This window comes from Mustelus asterias, chromosome 10 (assembly GCF_964213995.1).
Source record: "Mustelus asterias chromosome 10, sMusAst1.hap1.1, whole genome shotgun sequence".
Lineage (NCBI taxonomy): Eukaryota > Metazoa > Chordata > Chondrichthyes > Carcharhiniformes > Triakidae > Mustelus > Mustelus asterias.
The window spans coordinates 96,591,390-96,609,748 of record NC_135810.1 but is presented as its reverse complement, the minus strand read 5'-3'; the positions used below and the strand labels follow the sequence as shown (position 1 = coordinate 96,609,748).

At 41.8% G+C, this 18,359-nt stretch overlaps 1 protein-coding gene across 14 annotated transcripts in view; it reads right to left on the bottom strand.

Moving 5' to 3' along the window:
• The window catches only part of nbeaa (neurobeachin a), an 812,689-nt gene that overhangs the window by 516,874 nt on the left and 277,456 nt on the right, over nt 1–18,359 (bottom strand). For all 14 annotated transcript variants that reach the window (XM_078222243.1, XM_078222244.1, XM_078222247.1 and 11 more), the window contains 3 exons: nt 14,213–14,433; nt 8,150–8,303; nt 297–362 (listed from right to left, as the gene is read on the bottom strand). In XM_078222243.1, coding sequence (XP_078078369.1) covers nt 297–362; nt 8,150–8,303; nt 14,213–14,433 — 441 coding nt within the window. The remainder of the gene's footprint in view (nt 1–296; nt 363–8,149; nt 8,304–14,212; nt 14,434–18,359) is intronic.

Genomic DNA, 18,359 nt, shown 5'->3' with positions numbered 1-18,359 from the left:
TAAAAACAGGCAAAACACACATGTAATAGTACACAAACCTTTTCCTTCAAAAATACCGATTTTTTAACACACTGTTGAAATTAATTCAGAAAAATATTGTAGCTGATTAAGTTTGAATTTTCAGCTTATTTACTAAAAAAAACTTGGATGGTAGCATCTTACAAGCTTCTACTACAATAGATAGCTTCTCATGCTATCATATACTATGAAAATAAAGCTGAACACTTCAATTACTTTATCTTAGGTAAAATTTCTATGATTTCTATATGCAGCATATATAATTTTTTTTAACTTACGAGTGACTTGCCCGGGCTGTGGAGTCTCCCACTGTCCACTGGGGCTCTGGAATCCACTGTGTTGGTCTTTTGAAGATAGCAACAGTTTTTAATAACACGTGGGAGGAAAAGTGGGTATAACAGAGTTTATAAGGAAAATCTGTACATATACAGGAAGGGCCAGTGAAACAGAAAATTGCTATCAAGCAGGATACTAGAAAATTATATATGCTGTATATGTTTAAGTGCAATTTCGACACTGATTGTGTTACTGTAATTTACCAACATTCCCTGTGGATATATACTTTAACATCGAAGTATTCAAATTAATTGCAGGATACTTTTGAAAGCTCAAATTTTTAAATTTAAGGCTTTAAAAAAACCATGTTTGAAATATTCTGAGAATCAAAATAAATAATTCAAATTCAGGGAATCTAATCTCTCACTGTTTTTCCCAAACAAAACTTCAGTCACTAAGCATAAGATAATAATGATCAAGTGTAATTGAAGCATGGCAAAGTCATATCACTGTGCTATAAAAATTAACACAACTTTGAAGACAAGGGAGTCCACTTCGATATTTTTCAAGTTGATAGCAGCTTAGTAATGCAATTTTTAATTTGAGTAATATATCATCAATTATCATGCGAGCTAACCTTTATTGCATTCTTTTGGCTGCACACACCTAAATACCTTCTGCAACTCATTCAAATGGTTCTCTCATCATTCTCAGCTCTTAAATGATATTTATACACTAACCGATACTTGGAATTATCAATTTGCATATCATAACTAAATATTTTCAGATACTATTTGGTATTTCAACCATTTTTAAGTTTTGCATTACAGTTGTGTGAGAGAATATTATTGGCCATCTACATGAATAACATTTTAGCAATCAATATTTTGCAGGATACGAAACATTTGCAAATAATGCATATTTCTTAACCATTCATCACTTTGCAAGTGAATTTCCATGGAGGTTCTCCCACCTGACTGCCATTTCAGTGGGAAATTCCTCAGAAGTACCAGGAAAATATTTGTGCGTGTTTCATGAGTTTCCATGACTCATCCGCTGATGTTATAGTAGACAAGCAGAAAAAACCCCTTTTCTGAATACTTGTTCTTCTTTCCAAGTAAATTATAAGTTCAGATATTGAAAACCAAGACAAGAGTGCTCCACTGCAACAAATTACTAACTTCCTTATATCATTAATTAAAACAGACATTATTTGTTCCCATATTAAGTGATTATATGGAAGATTTAATCACTTTCAAATTAATTCAATTAAAATCAAAAAGTAGAAATACTAACCTTAGAACTCTGGACATGTGATATGCAAAAATACAGCACAAAAAGAAAACAGTAAGAATTAATTTAGAGAAAGAAAAATAACAAATAAATTTGAAAATCATAATTTCTTATGTACTATATTCAGCCTTAAAAACTCAATTAGAGATAACTGAAAGGAAATGGGTTATGGATTTAATAATTGAATTGCTGATTTTGAACATGGTTGGAACTATCCTTTGCTAACATTTATCACAGGAAGTTTTAGATGGCAAATTCAACATTAATCATTTTGATGGATGGTTTTCCAAAAGAATAATTTAAATTATTTCAAATTATGAAACATGACTGAGAATAAATTATTTCTATTCTGTATCTTAATTTTTCAAAATGCAACACTTCCTTCTGCCTCTGGAATGCCACAAAGATCAAAAGGAAATTGTGCACAAAAATAATCAAACATAATCAAAACTCACATCCTGGTGCAGGGTTAAGATCGACAATAAATGCACAGGAGTGATCAGGAAGATTTTCCACTCAATGCACCATGGAATAATGGATGCATGTACCAACCATGGGCAGAAAGCTTGATAGAGACTGCAAAATTACGAGCTGTGTGATACCAGTAAGTAATTTTTTGTGCTTACTAACTACTCACAGTAGCTCACAAAACGTGGTATTTAAGTTTTAACAGAGGTCTGAAAAGTTTGCAAGTTCAGGTAAAACTTTCCTCCCTTGCATTTTCCAGTAGTTGCAATCAAATACAATTTCATAGCTTGAAGCAAACACACATGCACTTCCATCATACTTCCAAACTTGGGTTCTTAAAGATGTATTGCAAGTGACAATTAAGTTGTTTGGTCTCACTGTCCTTTACTTCGTAATTTATGGCTATTTTCTCCATTTTCCCCACCGTTATTGCATATCATTCTGGAAAATGTTCTCAGTAAAAACAGCTCCCCCCCACCAACAAAAAATGAATATTTCAACTGGGAATCCCTCTTGCATTAAGGAAGCTAGCTGATGAGAAGAAGCTATTCTACAAATATGAGTGGATGCAAATTTGCCTTTATTGGAGATGGTCTGAGCAGACTACTCTTGTACAAGGAGGTGGTGTAAGATGACAAATAGTTAACCTGGGCACATCTTACAAGTTCTGTCGACACCACATATGCTTTACTGGGAACTCAAGAGTCTCGGAAGTCTTCTGTCCATTGCTGTCAGGCCTCCAAATTTTGTCCATGATAGAAATAGCTCTACCTTTGGCAGTAAAAGCCACTATTGCTTTGAAAATCCTTGCTTCTGGCTGCTTTTAAGCTGTCTTGAGTGGCATTTGTTATTTCAATTTATCTACATAAGGGTACTGCACACAACAGGTCATTGATGATTTGTTTGCCACGTCATAAGAATGTCATAATTGTTCCAAAGAAAATTAATCAAGAGGGAGATCTTCACTTTTTCACTATAACTGGGTTTCTGAAAGTCATTGGTGGAACCCATGTCAACAGAATAGCAACAGTATTCAGTTTATAAATGCTCAAGTTATATGTGGCCATAAGAACATGTTCAAGGAGATTCCTGGCACCATAGAAGCTGTGATGTGGAGATGCCGGCGTTGGACTGGGGTAAGCACAGTAAGAGTTTTAACAACACCAGGTTAAAGTCCAACAGGTTTATTTGGTAGCAAATGCCATTAGCTTTTGGAGCGCTGCTCCTTCGTCAAATGGAGTGATATTAAGTGGCAGATATCCACTCCATCTGACGAAGGAGCAGCGCTCCGAAAGCTAATGGCATTTGCTACCAAATAAACCTGTTGGACTTTAACCTGGTGTTGTTAAAACTCTTACCATAGAAGTTGCCATTATACATCAATGCTGAGCCATTCAAAATCAAGATGGTTCACTCAGATGGTTATTGTTTTTTTTGAAGAGGTTTTGGGTAGTAAGTTGGGTGGTCTGAAGGGAAAAAATGAAAAGACTGAAGAGTTTGCACACTAATATTAATGAACATACTGGATCGGAAATCTGTTCTTGTAAAAAGCCATTATAGGAGAAATTTGAGGATGAAGCAGGTGGCTCAATCATCCCTAGATTGTAGTCAGTCGATTGCAATTACTCAGAAGAGAAGGACCAATTGTTTTGATGACTCAATGGAGTCACAGAATAAGACAGAAATTGTTGTGTTTGTAGATAAATGAGTTGTTTTCTGTTCTGGAAGGGTGCAGTTCATCTGAACCAGTTGAACGCTTAAAAATACCAACTCAATATAAAAGTCAGCTCTGCAATTTGGGAGGGAAGACCAGGGCGGCACAGTGGTTAGCACTGCTGCCTCAGAACTCCAGAGACTCGGGTCGAATTCCGGCTTTGGGTGTGGAGTTTGCACTTTCTCCCCTTGTCTGCGTGGGTTTCCTCCGGGTGCTCTGGTTTCCTCCCACAGCCCAAAGATGTGCAGGTTAGGTGGATTGGCCATGCTAAATCGCTCCTTAATGTCCAAAGATGTGTAGGTTGGGTGGATTAACCATGTTAAATGCACAGGGCTAAGGAAATAGGGAGGGGGTGTGGGTCTGGATAAGATGCTCTTTTAGAGTGTCGATGGAGTCTCAATGGGCCAAGTGGCCTGCTTATGCATTGTAGAGATTCTATGGATAATCTTTGTAGCTCTATTTGGATAAAAGAGGCAGAGCATCTGATGGTGACAAAATTTCAACATTTCAGTTACACAGGTCAAGATAGCTTGCATAGAATGAATCTTAAAATATTTTCCTGCTAAAGCTGGGGACAAACATTCAAAATAGATGGATGTTTCCAGAAGATAATTTGGATGTCACTGGTATCTCCAAAACCTTTTGGAAAAATAGCAGTTCCCTCCCATAGAAACATGCCTACCCACATTCACTGTAATATTCAAGTCAGGCTTACATCCCAAGATCTATTGGTTTGATCATTGGCAGGTTTTCTCCAACTACTTCCTCATATTCCATATACAAAAATACCCAGACGCTCTTACAACCCACTTGGAATCCCTTCCTGTTACCCCACAACCCACCTTGTGCTTATAATTGTACTCTCAAACATTCAAAATGTCTAGATTTTGGCCCTCCATATACCATTATTTTGATCCTTCATCTACCACAATATCATTGTATCTGTATAATTACCAAATTTAATTAGTAATTTAAATTACTGCATTTAGTATTTACTCAATTACTAAGTCAGATGAATCTTCTCCCCAGCAAAAGCTTAATCTCCCATCCCTTTGAATGACCCTGATCTTAGTTCTCTTAAATCTAAAGGACATAAACACCAGCCTTTTCAATGCACCCTGGCTTGGCTTATCCATTTCCAGACCTAACTTGACTTGGGCCTTGCTCTCCTCTGTCAAAACCATCACTATTGCAGGATGATCCTGGAGGGTAAAGATAACCCAGGTGAATTCTCTCTCTATTAACAGCTTCATAACACCTCATCCCTGACATCTCCAACCCTACAGTAAGCAGTACCTTCACCAGCAGGATGAAACTCAACTGTTTATATCTGACCCTTGCAGCTTCCCCCCGTTCTCAATGAGCTGAATTTCTGTCTAACCCCCTTCATTTTGATCCTGAACATCCAACTTTCTCTCTATCAATTCCCCTACCCTATGACCAGAATCTCCTGTTCTGCTTCTCCAAGGCTCAACTTATCCATAAGGTGCAAACAGAAAAGGAAAGTTAGACAAAAACAAGGGACCAGATTGGAATAGAGTAAGTTTTAGAAAAAAGTGTGAGCAAACTGAGGTAAGTGAAAAAATAAATGAATACAGGGAACTTCATATACTTTTTGCAAAGCTTCCCACAAGCAGGCAGCTGCTTTCCGTTACTGCTTCAAACTAAATAAGCAATCCCACTTTCTTTTGCCTCTTGCAAAATTATCTCCATGTCTCTCTCTGCAAAGGGAATAATATTCCATCCTCTCTGGGCCCTTGCACTCACTTCAGCCGTCTCTAATATGCCAGCAAAACCCAAATCCAGCACCTGCAAAGCAAAGAAAGTGCCAGTGCTTCATTAAGCAGCAACTCCCTTCAGCTGCTGTGCCAGAATGTTCCCAGTTTATGAACCAATCTTTGCCATGAGCATCATATATATAGCTATTAAAATTGAGTACCTCAGAACTAACCAGAGTGTCAACCCCACCCATGTCCATGGCACAATTCGCTCACACACTTCTGTTGTGCAACTGGATTTTTTTTCTTTTCTACATAATGGACTTGTTAACAGATAAGTTAAGGATTTAGAGGAGTATACGCGATGTAGGAAGGAGCTTAAGAAGGAAATTAGGAGAGCGAGAAGGGGTCATGAGAAGACCTTGGCGGGTAAGATTAAGGAGAATCCCAAGGCTTTCTACAAATATGTCAAGAGTAAAAGGATGAGATGTGAAGGCATAGGACCCTTAAAAGGTGAAGGGGGAAAAGTTTGTGCGGAACCGTTAGAAATGGCGGAGGTGCTTAATGAATACTTTACCTCGGTATTCACGGTGGAAAGGGATCTGGGTGGTTGTACTGCTGGATTGCGGAGGACAGAAAGGATCGAGCATGTGGACATAAAGAAAGAGGATGTGTTGGAACTATTGAATGGCATCAAGGTTGGTAAGTCGCCGGGACCGGATGGGATGTACCCCAGGTTACTGTGGGAGGCGAGGGAGGAGATTGCGGAGCCTTTGGCGATGATCTTTGCATCGTCGATGGAGACGGGAGAGGTTCCGGAGGATTGGAGGATTGCGGATGTGGTCCCTATATTCAAGAAAGGGAACAGGGACAGCCCGGGAAATTACCGACCGGTGAGTCTAACCTCAGTGGTTGGTAAGTTGATGGAGAGGATCCTGAGAGACAGGATTTATGATCATCTAGAGAAGTTTAGTATGATCAAAAGTAGTCAGCACGGCTTTGTCAGGGGCAGGTCGTGCCTTACGAGCCTGGTTGAGTTCTTTGAAAATGTGACCAAGCACATTGACGAAGGAAGAGCGGTGGATGTGGTCTATATGGACTTCAGCAAAGCGTTCGATAAGGTCCCCCATGCAAGACTTCTTGAGAAAGTGAGAGGGCATGGGATCCAAGGGGCTGTTGCCTTGTGGATCCAGAACTGGCTTGCCTGCAGAAGGCAGAGAGTGGCTGTGGAGGGGTCTTTCTCTGCATGGAGGTCAGTGACCAGTGGAGTGCCCCAGGGATCTGTTCTGGGACCCTTGCTGTTTGTCATTTTCATAAATGACCTGGATGAGGAAGTGGAGGGATGGGTTGGTAAGTTTGCTGACGACACCAAGGTAGGTGGTGTTGTGGATAGTTTGGAGGGATGTCAGAAGTTGCAGCGAGACATAGATAGAATGCAAGACTGGGCGGAGAAGTGGCAGATGGACTTCAACCCGGATAAGTGTGTAGTGATCCATTTTGGCAGATCCAATGGGATGGAGCAGCAGTATAAAATGAAGGGTACCATTCTTAGCAGTGTAGAGGATCAGAAGGACCTTGGGGTCCGGGTCCATAGGACTCTTAAATCGGCCTCGCAGGTGGAGGATGCGGTCAAGAAGGCGTATGGCGTACTAGCCTTCATTAATCGAGGGATTGAGTTTAGGAGTCGGGAGATAATGCTGCAGCTTTATAGGACCCTGGTTAGACCCCACTTGGAGTACTGCGCGCAGTTCTGGTCACCTCATTACAGGAAAGATGTTGAAGCCATTGAAAGGGTGCAGAGGAGATTTACAAGGATGTTGCCTGGATTGGGGGGCATGCCTTATGAGGATAGGTTGAGGGAGCTTGGTCTCTTCTCCCTGGAGAGACGAAGGATGAGAGGTGACCTGATAGAGGTTTACAAGATGTTGAGGGGTCTGGATAGGGTGGACTCTCAGAGGCTATTTCCAAGGGCTGAAATGGTTGCTACGAGAGGACACAGGTTTAAGGTGCTGGGGGGTAGGTACAGGGGGGATGTCAGGGGTAAGTTTTTCACTCAGAGGGTGGTGGGTGAGTGGAATCGGCTGACGTCGGTGGTGGTGGAGGCAAACTCGTTGGGGTCTTTTAAGAGACTTCTGGATGAGTACATGGGATTTAATGGGATTGAGGGCTATAGATAGGCCTAGAGGTGGGGATGTGATCGGCGCAACTTGTGGGCCGAAGGGCCTGTTTGTGCTGTGACTTTCTATGTTCTATGTTCTATACATTGAAGTACACTTCACTGTAATATTACTGTTTCAGCACATTTTAGTTCTGTACAAAGCATAGAATGAAGAACTCATATTTAAAATTCAGTCGGATGATTTTACATTTATGTTGCAATAACAACATGGAATGCAAAGTAAGCAGTTGACAGCAAATTTATTTGCACAATCATGTAATCCATACACCTGCATGTTAAAACCTAAAACTTGATATTTGTTAAATTAATGGTTAACTTTGCAATTATTAAATTACTTAAAAAGGTAGATATATTTTACTTTAACAATGTTACTTTAACACAATCATTTCTGTCCGATATAGAATTTTAAATATTACACTATTTTATGGAACTGCTGACTAACTCCGGTCAATAACATGAGATTGTATCATGCTTCATACTTACAGATGGGGATGTGGCCGCTGATAACAAAGGCAAAATTCCTCCACAAGCAATGATTATGTTATCTACCATCTGGGAAATGAGGTGAATTGTATTGTGCACAAAAATAATGTTCTCATTGCTATTCACAAAATCCATCACTGACTTTGTCGTGTGGCTGCAAAAACACAAATTATTAAAATAACAATGTTACTACCCCTTAATTGCTAGTCTGAAATTGTTAAATCACTAAAGATACATTAGACTGTGTTAGATTTACTGCAATCAAACTTTTAACCAGCCAAGTAAAAATTGAGAGGAAAAGAAATTAGATTAAATTTCAAAAGTCAGCAAAATAATAGCCTCTGATTTCTTTGGTGTGATTATCTCACACTGTTAGCATATGGCAGTCTCAGGTACAGTTTTACATTCAGATTTCTAGAGGGTATTTGAAAGGTCTGGACAGGAAAATACAAATAGTGGGGGTGATCTTACCAAAACAATTCTAAGTGCCAAACGAGTGTGAAAACAAGCTCCCAAATGCAATCGTAAGGCATTTAGAAAAAAAAAGAGCCCAAGTCTTATTCTTGCCAGCAAGGGGAGTGGGCAGAGACTATTCACGCCAGGAAGTCGGCTGCTGAGCTCTAGCGGCGTCATTGAGAAGGCGATGCAGAGTACCCACCTCACGGAGCTCCCCTGTCACTATCTCCCCACCATGACCCCACCCCTTTCATTGCCCCACCCTCTGTCATGGTCCTGTTCCCGTTATGGCCCTGCCCCCATCATGGGCTTGTCCCCTTCGGGCTCAGCCCCCTCCCCTCAGGCCCCTGCCCCCTTGGCCACCCAGTGTGCACTTCCAGAGGGTAGCATTGCCCAAGGAGCACTGCCTGCCCTGCCCCTGACCACCTGGGGGGCTTCAATGGCCTCTGGTCCCACTAGTGCGGCCATCACGTCTGGTCCCCATTGGTAAGGTTCATACGTGATCTTCGACAGGTGAACAGATAAGTTCCAGTGAGCATGGACAACAGTATCCGGGACACTAATTATATTCAAATGACCTCATAAATATTCAAGTGGGCTTCACGCCCTTTATGGGTGCAAACCTGATTTCACTGGCAAAACAGGGCTGGTGACAGCATAAGAGGTGAGAAGCCAGGCGCGAGTCCGATTTTTCACCTCTTGTCCGATCTTACCAGCTCGCCTAACCAATCGACTGGTAGGACGAGCCAGTAAGATCACCCCCAATATTTACTCGAATTTGTTGACCCCTATCATTACCTGGATTTGGCTGAGGCTAACTTTACAAGTAATATAGCAACTTATATTTATCTAGCACACTTGAAGTAGAAAAACACCCCAAGGTGATTCAAAGATTTGATTAGATAAAAACAAACAACAAACTAAAGGAGGGAAACAGTAGGAAGGGTGTGATGAAAGTTTGGTAAAAATATGAGCATTACAGAAGGTCTTAAAGGACAACAAAGTGGAGAAATTTTGTAAGGGAATTCCAGGCGCCAATGGTGAAGTTGAGAAAGAGCGATATGTACAAGAGGTACAAGTCAGAGGAAGGTAGACTTCTTGAGATTAAAGAACTGGGAGAGGTTATGGAGAAAGGGAATGACAACAATTTATATTTATACGACACCTTCAATGTAGCAAAGCATCCTGAGGCACTTCACAGAAGTACGTTGAACAAAATTAGACACCTGGTCACAGAAGGCCATGAAGGAGTCTAAACACAAGGATGCAGATTTTAAATTGCAGGTGTTGGGGAACCAAGAACCAATGAAGGTTAGCAAAGATGTGCGGGTTAGGTTGATTGGCCAAGTTAAAAATTGCCCCTTAGAGTCCTGAGATGCGTAGGTTAGAGGGATTAGCAGGTAAAATATGTGGGGTAGGGCCTGGGTGGGATTGTGGTCGGTGCAGACTCGATGGGCCGAATGGCCTCCTTCTGCACTGTAGGGTTTCTATGATTCTATGATTCTATGAATAACGGGGGTGTTCAGTGGACAGGATTTGATGGAGTAGGATGTAAGAAGCAGTGTTTTGGAAGCTTATGAAAGGTGGCAGATAGGATGTTATCTAGAAAACATTTCAAGATTTGAGTTTGGAGATAACTAACGTCATCCTGAATACAGTCTTCAATGATCATGTTGACATGATTCAAAGCTTGGCATTGATTTTGCTTGTCTTTATTCAATGACAGCAAAGTTTTATGGCAGGTTAAGTTTGTGGAATTGAAGACGTGTTCATTAGCTCTCCTGCATGCTTCAGAAACTTGTCAGAAGTTCAAACCCCAAGGCCAAGCTAGGAGCTGACAAGAAGTGGAAATGGTTGAAGGAGAGTAGACTTCTGGCTAACTGGTGGGGAGTTAACCTCACATCAAGATATTCCCTTTTGCCAATTATTTCTCCTAAGCACCTGGATTGGTGATGAGTAGGTCTAACTTAAATTTCTTAGAACGTCAAGGCTTATGCCCTTTGCGAGCTGTTCAATGCAGGTATATCCACCAAGTCGAAGATAGATTTTTTAAAAACTGATAACTAATCAGGAAATGGTGGCGCTTCACACCACAGCTATTGGAAGGTGTTGTATGAAAGCAACAGATATGATCACACTGTTAATAAATCCAGGGCTTGGTATCTATTCTGATTTTCTAAAGGCTTTTGATAAAGTCCTCATAGGAGGTAAATTAGCAAAATAAAAGCACATGGGATAGGAGGTAATATACTGGCATGGATAAAGAATCCGTTAACAGGCAGAAAAGAGTAAGAACAAATGGGTCATTTTCATGTTGGCAGCCTGTAGCTAGTGGGGTACCGCAAAGATCAGTACTTTGGCTCCAGCTGTTCACAATGCATATCAATGATTTGGATGTGGGGGCCAAATATAATATTTCCAAGTGCGTGGATGATACAAAGCGAGGCGAGAATGTGAGTTGTGAAGAAAATATGAAGCGGTTACAAGAGGATTTGGACAGACTAAGTAAGTGGACAAGAACAGGGCAGATGGAATAGAACATGGAAAAATGTGAGGTAATCCACTTTGGTAAAAGGGACAAATGTGCACAGTACTTCCTGAATGTTAAGAAATTAGAATGTGTAGACGGACAAAGGGATCTGGGTCTCCTTGGCCGTAAGTCACTGCAGACTAACATGCAGGTGCAGCAAGCTATTCGGAAGGCTGATGGAATATTAGCCTTAATCCAGGAGGATTTGACACAGGAGTGGTGAGCTCTTGCTTCAATTATATAGAAGTTTGGTTAGACTGCACCTGGAGTACTGTGTGCAATTTTGGTCCCCATACCTCAGAAAGGATATTACTGCCATAAAGGGAGTACAACAAAGGTTCACCACTCTTGTCCCGGGGATGACGGAACTGTCTTATGAAGAGACATTGGGCGAGTTGGGCCTGTATTCTCTAGAATTTCGAGGAATAAGAGGTGATCTCATTGAAATCTACAAAATACTTCAAGGAATAGATAGGGTAGAGGCAGGGAAGATGTTTCCCTTGGTTGGGGGATCTAGAACCGGGGGCACAACTTCAAAATAAAGGGGAAGTCATTTGGGATCAAGATGATGAGAAATTTCTTTACACAGATGGTTGTGAATCTTTGGAATTCTCTACCTCAGAGGGCCATGGAAGCTCAATCATTAAGTATGTTTAAGGTAGAGATTAATAGATTTTTGATTAACAGTAACCCAAAGGTTATTGTTACCCATAACTGTGGGTAAAAGGCATTGAAGTGTCCGGTGAGCCATGATCTTATTGAATGGCGGAGAAGGCTCGATGGGCTGACTGGTCTACTTCTGTTCTTATGCTCCTATGATTCAGATGCAACCCTTGCAGAAGCTACGCACTGCAATTAGTGGAACCATTATTCAACAGGGTATTTGCGTGTCCAAGTTGTGGTCACAAGGACAATGGGAATGCACTTTGATATTTTATGGTGAATTGGGCTACTTTTGTAAAGAGCTCCTGGTGTCTGCTGTCCTGATAGTAAGAGTTTAAGCTTGCATCTTTCAGTTAATGACCAAAATGTGATGGTCTTCCTTAGTGCCTGGCAATGAATGACTGGGATAAAGTCAACATTCCAATGCAGACTCAACCAGCCAATACCTAAGCCAGGGAAAGCACAGAGCACATGAGGACATTGTTGATCTTGATTATCTGAACTGGCTCATTAATTGGACCTGAAGAGCTAGCTCATTTAGTGAGTTTTTTTTACCATTTGACTGCACATAACCATGTAGAACACTGATGGTTTCAGTTGTACGTACAGTTGGAAGATAACCAATGCTCTATGCTGATGAATTTCACAGCTTTAGTTAACTTTGCAGTAATCACGCGCATTCGTGCGGATTTCCAAATTCATGGCAATTTCTAACCTGCACCCAACCTCTCTGGAAACAGGTGAGTAGATTTGTCCCAATGAGCAGTGTACATTCCAAATTGGAACACAAGAAGTTCTCCTCGGTGGATTTCTTAGTATCTGGCTTTGGAAACTATTAAATATTAAACAGGTTTCCAAATGTGCCACACACTGAACAATCCAAAATAAGATATAAGAAAGCGCTTCCAAGGCACCTCTTTACAAGAATAGTGTAGATTATCCAGTCGTTATCCATTGCTCTTCTCAAAGCTGCCTTTACATCTGGTCAATCAGAGATAGACGAGGTACTGAAGATGTGTCAGACTAGGGCAGTGTACAACTACTACATAACCTCCTGGAATTTTGAACTAAACTCAGCGAGCAATTTAACACATCACGCCTGGTTTATCTTTTGACGTAAAATTATTCAATTATGGTTGGCAATGAGTTTCAGTACAACTGATTGAACGGTACTAGTTCTGTGAAATTAGGTACACTGCGAATGTACAATCCATTCACAGAGTTACTGCTATGCACAAAAATAGCAAGTCCTGGCTTTTGGTAGAGCCTTCAATTTCAATTAAAACTTCATGAAGTTATTAAAAGATGCAAGTGAAGCACCAACATTCAAGAAGCTTGAAATCATCCAGGACAAAGCAGCCCAGTTGATTGTTACTCCATCCACCACCTTAAACATACACTCCCTCTACCACCAATGCAGAATGGCAGCAGTGTATACCATCTACTCTGCAGTAACTCACCAAGGCTTCTCCAAGGGCACCTTCCAAACCTGCAACCCCTATCACCCAGAAAGAAAAGGACAACAGATTCATGGGAACACCACCACCTGCAAGTTCCCCTCCAAGTCACACATCGTCCTGACTTGGAACTAATTTGCTGTTCCTTCACTGTCACTAGGTTAGAATGCTGGAACTCCCTTCCTAAAAGTACTGTGGCTGTACCTACACCACATGAACTGCAGCAGTTTAAGAAGTTGGCTCAAGAGCAACAAACACTAGCCTAAACAGTAACACCAAAACATCCTGTGACAGAATAAGAATATAAAATGCAGACTAATGGAAATGTTTAATGAGGTAATTGTGAAATATGTAATTATTTAAACTGTTATTTAGTTATTTATATTTGTATTTGGACAACAGAAATTGCAGTTATTGAGGAAGGAATAGTGACAGATTTTTAGAAAGCATTCTGGACCACTTGTGAAAATGTATTGGTCAACTTGCATAAAGCAATGAGCTTACATGAGAATCATCCATTACAAATGTGGATACAGAAAGTGAGAAAAAGTTCGCACAAAATGTAACAGAACGTTAAATTGTGCAGACTGAATTTGAATAGATCGAAGTTCTGTTGTAAGAACATGAGTAGGTTCGCCACATTCCCCACTTACCTATTCTCTTATAGTACTGTTCATTCCCTTCCATGTTCCTGTACAGCAGTTTAAACCACATGGACAATTACCCAACACCACAAAAACCGTTCAACGGGTCAGTCATTCATTTGCTATTTGTGAACCTTTACTGTGGATAAATTAGCTACATTTGCCTAAATAACAACAGTATACTTCAAAGCATTTTGTGACATATTAAGGATACCAACAGGATTATACAAATACAATTTATTTCTTTTCTATATTGTTTTTAAATTCAAGTTCTACCGTCCTTTACTAAAAAAAAACACGAATGTGTCTTCACCTCCGCCAAACATGTACATCCGTTTCCAAAGCAAAAAGCAGATCTGTCAGCAAACGCTGATGCATGGAGGACCACTTAAATTCAGGGATGCGGAACATGGTAGTACGTGGTCCTGGACTAAACTGTCGTCGCTGCTCCTCAGTCATTGGCATTCCTCGGAAACCCAGGTCAACACGAAGGTCTCTTTCTTGTAACCCACCACCTCCTCGTCCCTGAACAGCCTATAAATTAAAAATGATGCCATTAATTAATAAATCTTCAACATCCTCCACAAAAGAAGAAGACTCAATAGACAAATTGTCTAAGCAAATGTATTTTAAAAAAAATCTAAATACAGAATAGATCACACTATGATAGAAATAAAATAAAAATTACAAATACAGCAGAGAAGTATCATGGTATACCTATTGCATATTTAATTATAGCAAATAATGTTTTAAAAACTTAACACCTAAAACGTACAGAAAATTGTGGCTTACCATTCAATTTAAACTGGACTTAATTATTGAAGTAAATTTGAAAAGAATTCTAATCAAATTATAAAATTAAACCAAGATAGAATCTGCTACATTTCATTGTTAATTCAACCAGTTACATATATTTCATGCATTGTAACTTCTTAAACAGACAATGGGCCCGATTCTCCCATCGTGACGCACTAGTTTTTTGCAGCGTCGGATTGGGAGGTGCGCATGTCGGCCATTTTGTGGGATTCATGCACATGTTCCTGACGCATGCGCGTCTCCCACCATCAGAGAGCAGGCGTGGTTGAGACCATTCTGGAGACTGGCGGGAAGATCAGGTGAGTGATTTTAATCTGTTTTTAATGTAATTTAAATGTCATTATCAGGCCCGGGATTGAATTCTCCGAGCCCAATAGCAACTCCCATCCCGCTAGGAGTTATTCACTCCGGCGGGGTTTAGAGTAGCTCCCCACATTAGGGGAACTAGCGGGAGACCTGCTGGAGTGAAGGAGGGCAATCAGTGCCCCCCCCCAGGGGTCGGGCGACAGTAGGGTGATGTCCGGGGCATAGGCACCCTGGCAATGCCAGCCTGTGAACCTGGCACTGCCCAAGAGGCAAAATGTGCCCATGCCCAGGGGGCTCTATGGCACTGTCCATCAGGCATGGGGCAGTGCCAAGGGAGTGGGGCCTCATGTGGACTTAGGGGTGATTGCTGGGGATGGTTGGTCCCACCGCCACTCTGCATTGGGTTTTGGTCACGGCTGGAGGGAGGCTTGCGATTGGGGCGTGTTGAGGGGCTGGTCTGCCGGGGGGGGTGGGGTCTGCCTGCTGTTGCGGGGGGGGGCTCTGCCAGGGTGAGGGGGTCTGCCGGGGTGGGGGTTGGGAGGGGATTGTCACTGCTGGAGGGTGTGGCTGGTGTTCCGGGACAGGGTACAGAGGAGATTGGGGCTAGCCTGAGAATGGTCGTGGGGGCTGCAATCAGGCTGTTGGGGTGTTAGGGGAGCAGCATTGCGAGGGTCCCAGGCTGGCCAGCAATCGAGCTGGCCAGCAAACGGGAGGCTGGCAGATCGGGGCCACTGCGCATGCACATAGGCCCTGAACTGTCAGACTCTGGCTTGAATAGGCCCCACCCCTCCGAGCTTTTAATGATATTTATGACTGTGACCTCTGCAGTGCATAGAGTATGGGAAATTCAATTCTGAACTCCCACTAAAAAACAATCATGAATTACACCATTTTTCCTGTCAATTCAGCACTTAGAATTTTTTTGGGAGAATCGGGCCCAACATGTCAGAATGGCAACCCCCAAAATTGAAATTAAATTGCCATAGTTTGAGAACCTAACAATTAATAGAACAGTGACATGCTGCCAATTAACCCAAGAGTCAAGCCAGTAAAAATGTAAACATGTGTCCACAGGCATATATTAAAGCATTTGGGACACTATTGGTAGATTTTTAGTGGCATTGTTCATGACAAGTCTATAATGTGTTGCTTTATAACAATAAGACCATTGTACAGAACATGGCTTTCATTTGGAGATCAAGCAATATGTAAGTGGTACGGCCAAAGACAATGCCTTTGAATTTCCCAATATTTAATTGGCAGAAATTTCTCCTTGTTGAGGAGGAACTTCTTCACACGAAGGGTTGTGAATCTGTGGAATTCCCTGCCCAGTGAAGCAGTTGAGGCTACCTCATTGAATGTTTTTAAGGCAAGGATAGATACATTTTTGAACAGTAAAGGAATTAAGGGTTATGGTGAGCGGGTGGGTAAGTGGAGCTGAGTCCACAAAAAGATCAGCCATGATCGTATTGAATGGCGGGGCAGGCTCGAAGGGCCAGATGGCCTACTCCTGCTCCTAGTTCTTATGTTCTTATAGAACAAAGAACAAAGAACAATACAGCACAGGAACAGGCCCTTCGGCCCTCCAAGCCCGAGCCGCTCCCTGGTCCAAACTAGACCATTCTTTTGTATCCCTCCATTCCCACTCCGTTCATGTGGCTATCTAGATACGTCTTAAATGTTCCCAGTGTGTCCGCCTCCACCACCTTGCCTGGCAGCGCATTCCAGGCCCCCACCACTCTCTGTGTAAAATATGTTCTTCTGATATCTGTGTTCAACCTCCCCCCCTTCACCTTGAACCTATGACCGCTCGTAACGTCACCACCGACCTGGGGAAAAGCTTCCCACCGTTCACCCTATCTATGCCTTTCATAATTTTATACACCTCTATTAAGTCTCCCCTCATCCTCCGTCTTTCCAGGGAGAACAACCCCAGTTTACCCAATCTCTCCTCAAACTAAGCCCCTCCATACCAGGCAACAACCTGGTAAACCTCCTCTGTACTCTCTCCAAAGCCTCCACGTCCTTCTGGTAGTGTGGCGACCAGAACTGGACGCAGTATTCCAAATGCGGCCGAACCAACGTTCTATACATCTGCAACATCAGACCCCAACTTTTATACTCTATGCCCCGTCCTATAAAGGCAAGCATGCCATATGCCTTCTTCACCACCTTCTCCACCCGTGACGTCACCTTCAAGGATCTGTGGACTTGCACACCCAGGTCCCTCTGCGTATCTACACCCTTTATGGTTCTGCCATTTATCGTATAGCTCCTCCCTACATTATTTCTACCAAACTGCATCACTTCGCATTTATCAGGATTAAACTCCATCTGCCATTTCTTTGCCCAAATTTCCAGCCTATCTATATCCTTCTGTAGCCTCTGACAATGCTCCTCACTATCTGCAAGTCCTGCCAGTTTTGTGTCGTCTGCAAACTTACTGATCACCCCAGTTACACCTTCTTCCAGATCATTTATATAAATCACAAACAGCAGAGGTCCCAATACAGAGCCCTGCGGAACACCACTAGTCACAGGCCTCCAGCCGGAAAAAGACCCTTCCACTACCACCCTCTGTCTTCTGTGACCTGTACAAACGGGACATCTGAACTAGAAGGGGACTAACATCCTTGCGGGACGTTTTGCTAGTGCCGTTGGAAGGAGTTTAAACTAATTTGGCAGGGAGAGGGGACATAGATTGTTAGCGGAATAAGGGCACAGTATCATACAGCAAAATAAACAAGTCAGAGGGAGTGCAGCTGCATTAAGTTTCAAGGGAGTAAGGCCAGGCTGGATGGCCTTTACTTTAACGCCAGGAATATTACAGGTAAAATGAATGAGTTGAGGGCAATGATTGACACGTGAAACTGTGATATAGTAGCCATCACATAGACATGGTTGAAGGAAGGACATGATTGGCAACGCAACATTTCGGGACATAGATCTTAAGGCGAGACAGGAGAGGAGGAAGCATTGCATTATTAGTTAAGGAGTCAGTTACTGCAGTAGGGAGAGATGATATATTGGAGGGGACATCAAATAAAGCTTTGTGGGTAGAGCTTAGGAATAAAAAAGGGGCAACAACATTGTTAGGTGTTTATTATAGACCCCCAGATAGTCAGAAGGATATCGAGGAGCAAATACGTGCTCAGTTTGTGGAGGTGTGTAAAAACAATAAAATAGGGTGATTATATTAACTTTTTATATATATTATATTCAACTTTCCCAACATTAACTGGGACACACAAAGTGTTAGGGGCTTGGATGAAGTAGATTTCATGAAATGTGTACAGGAGAACTTTTTAAATCAATATTTGGAGGATCCAACAAGGAAA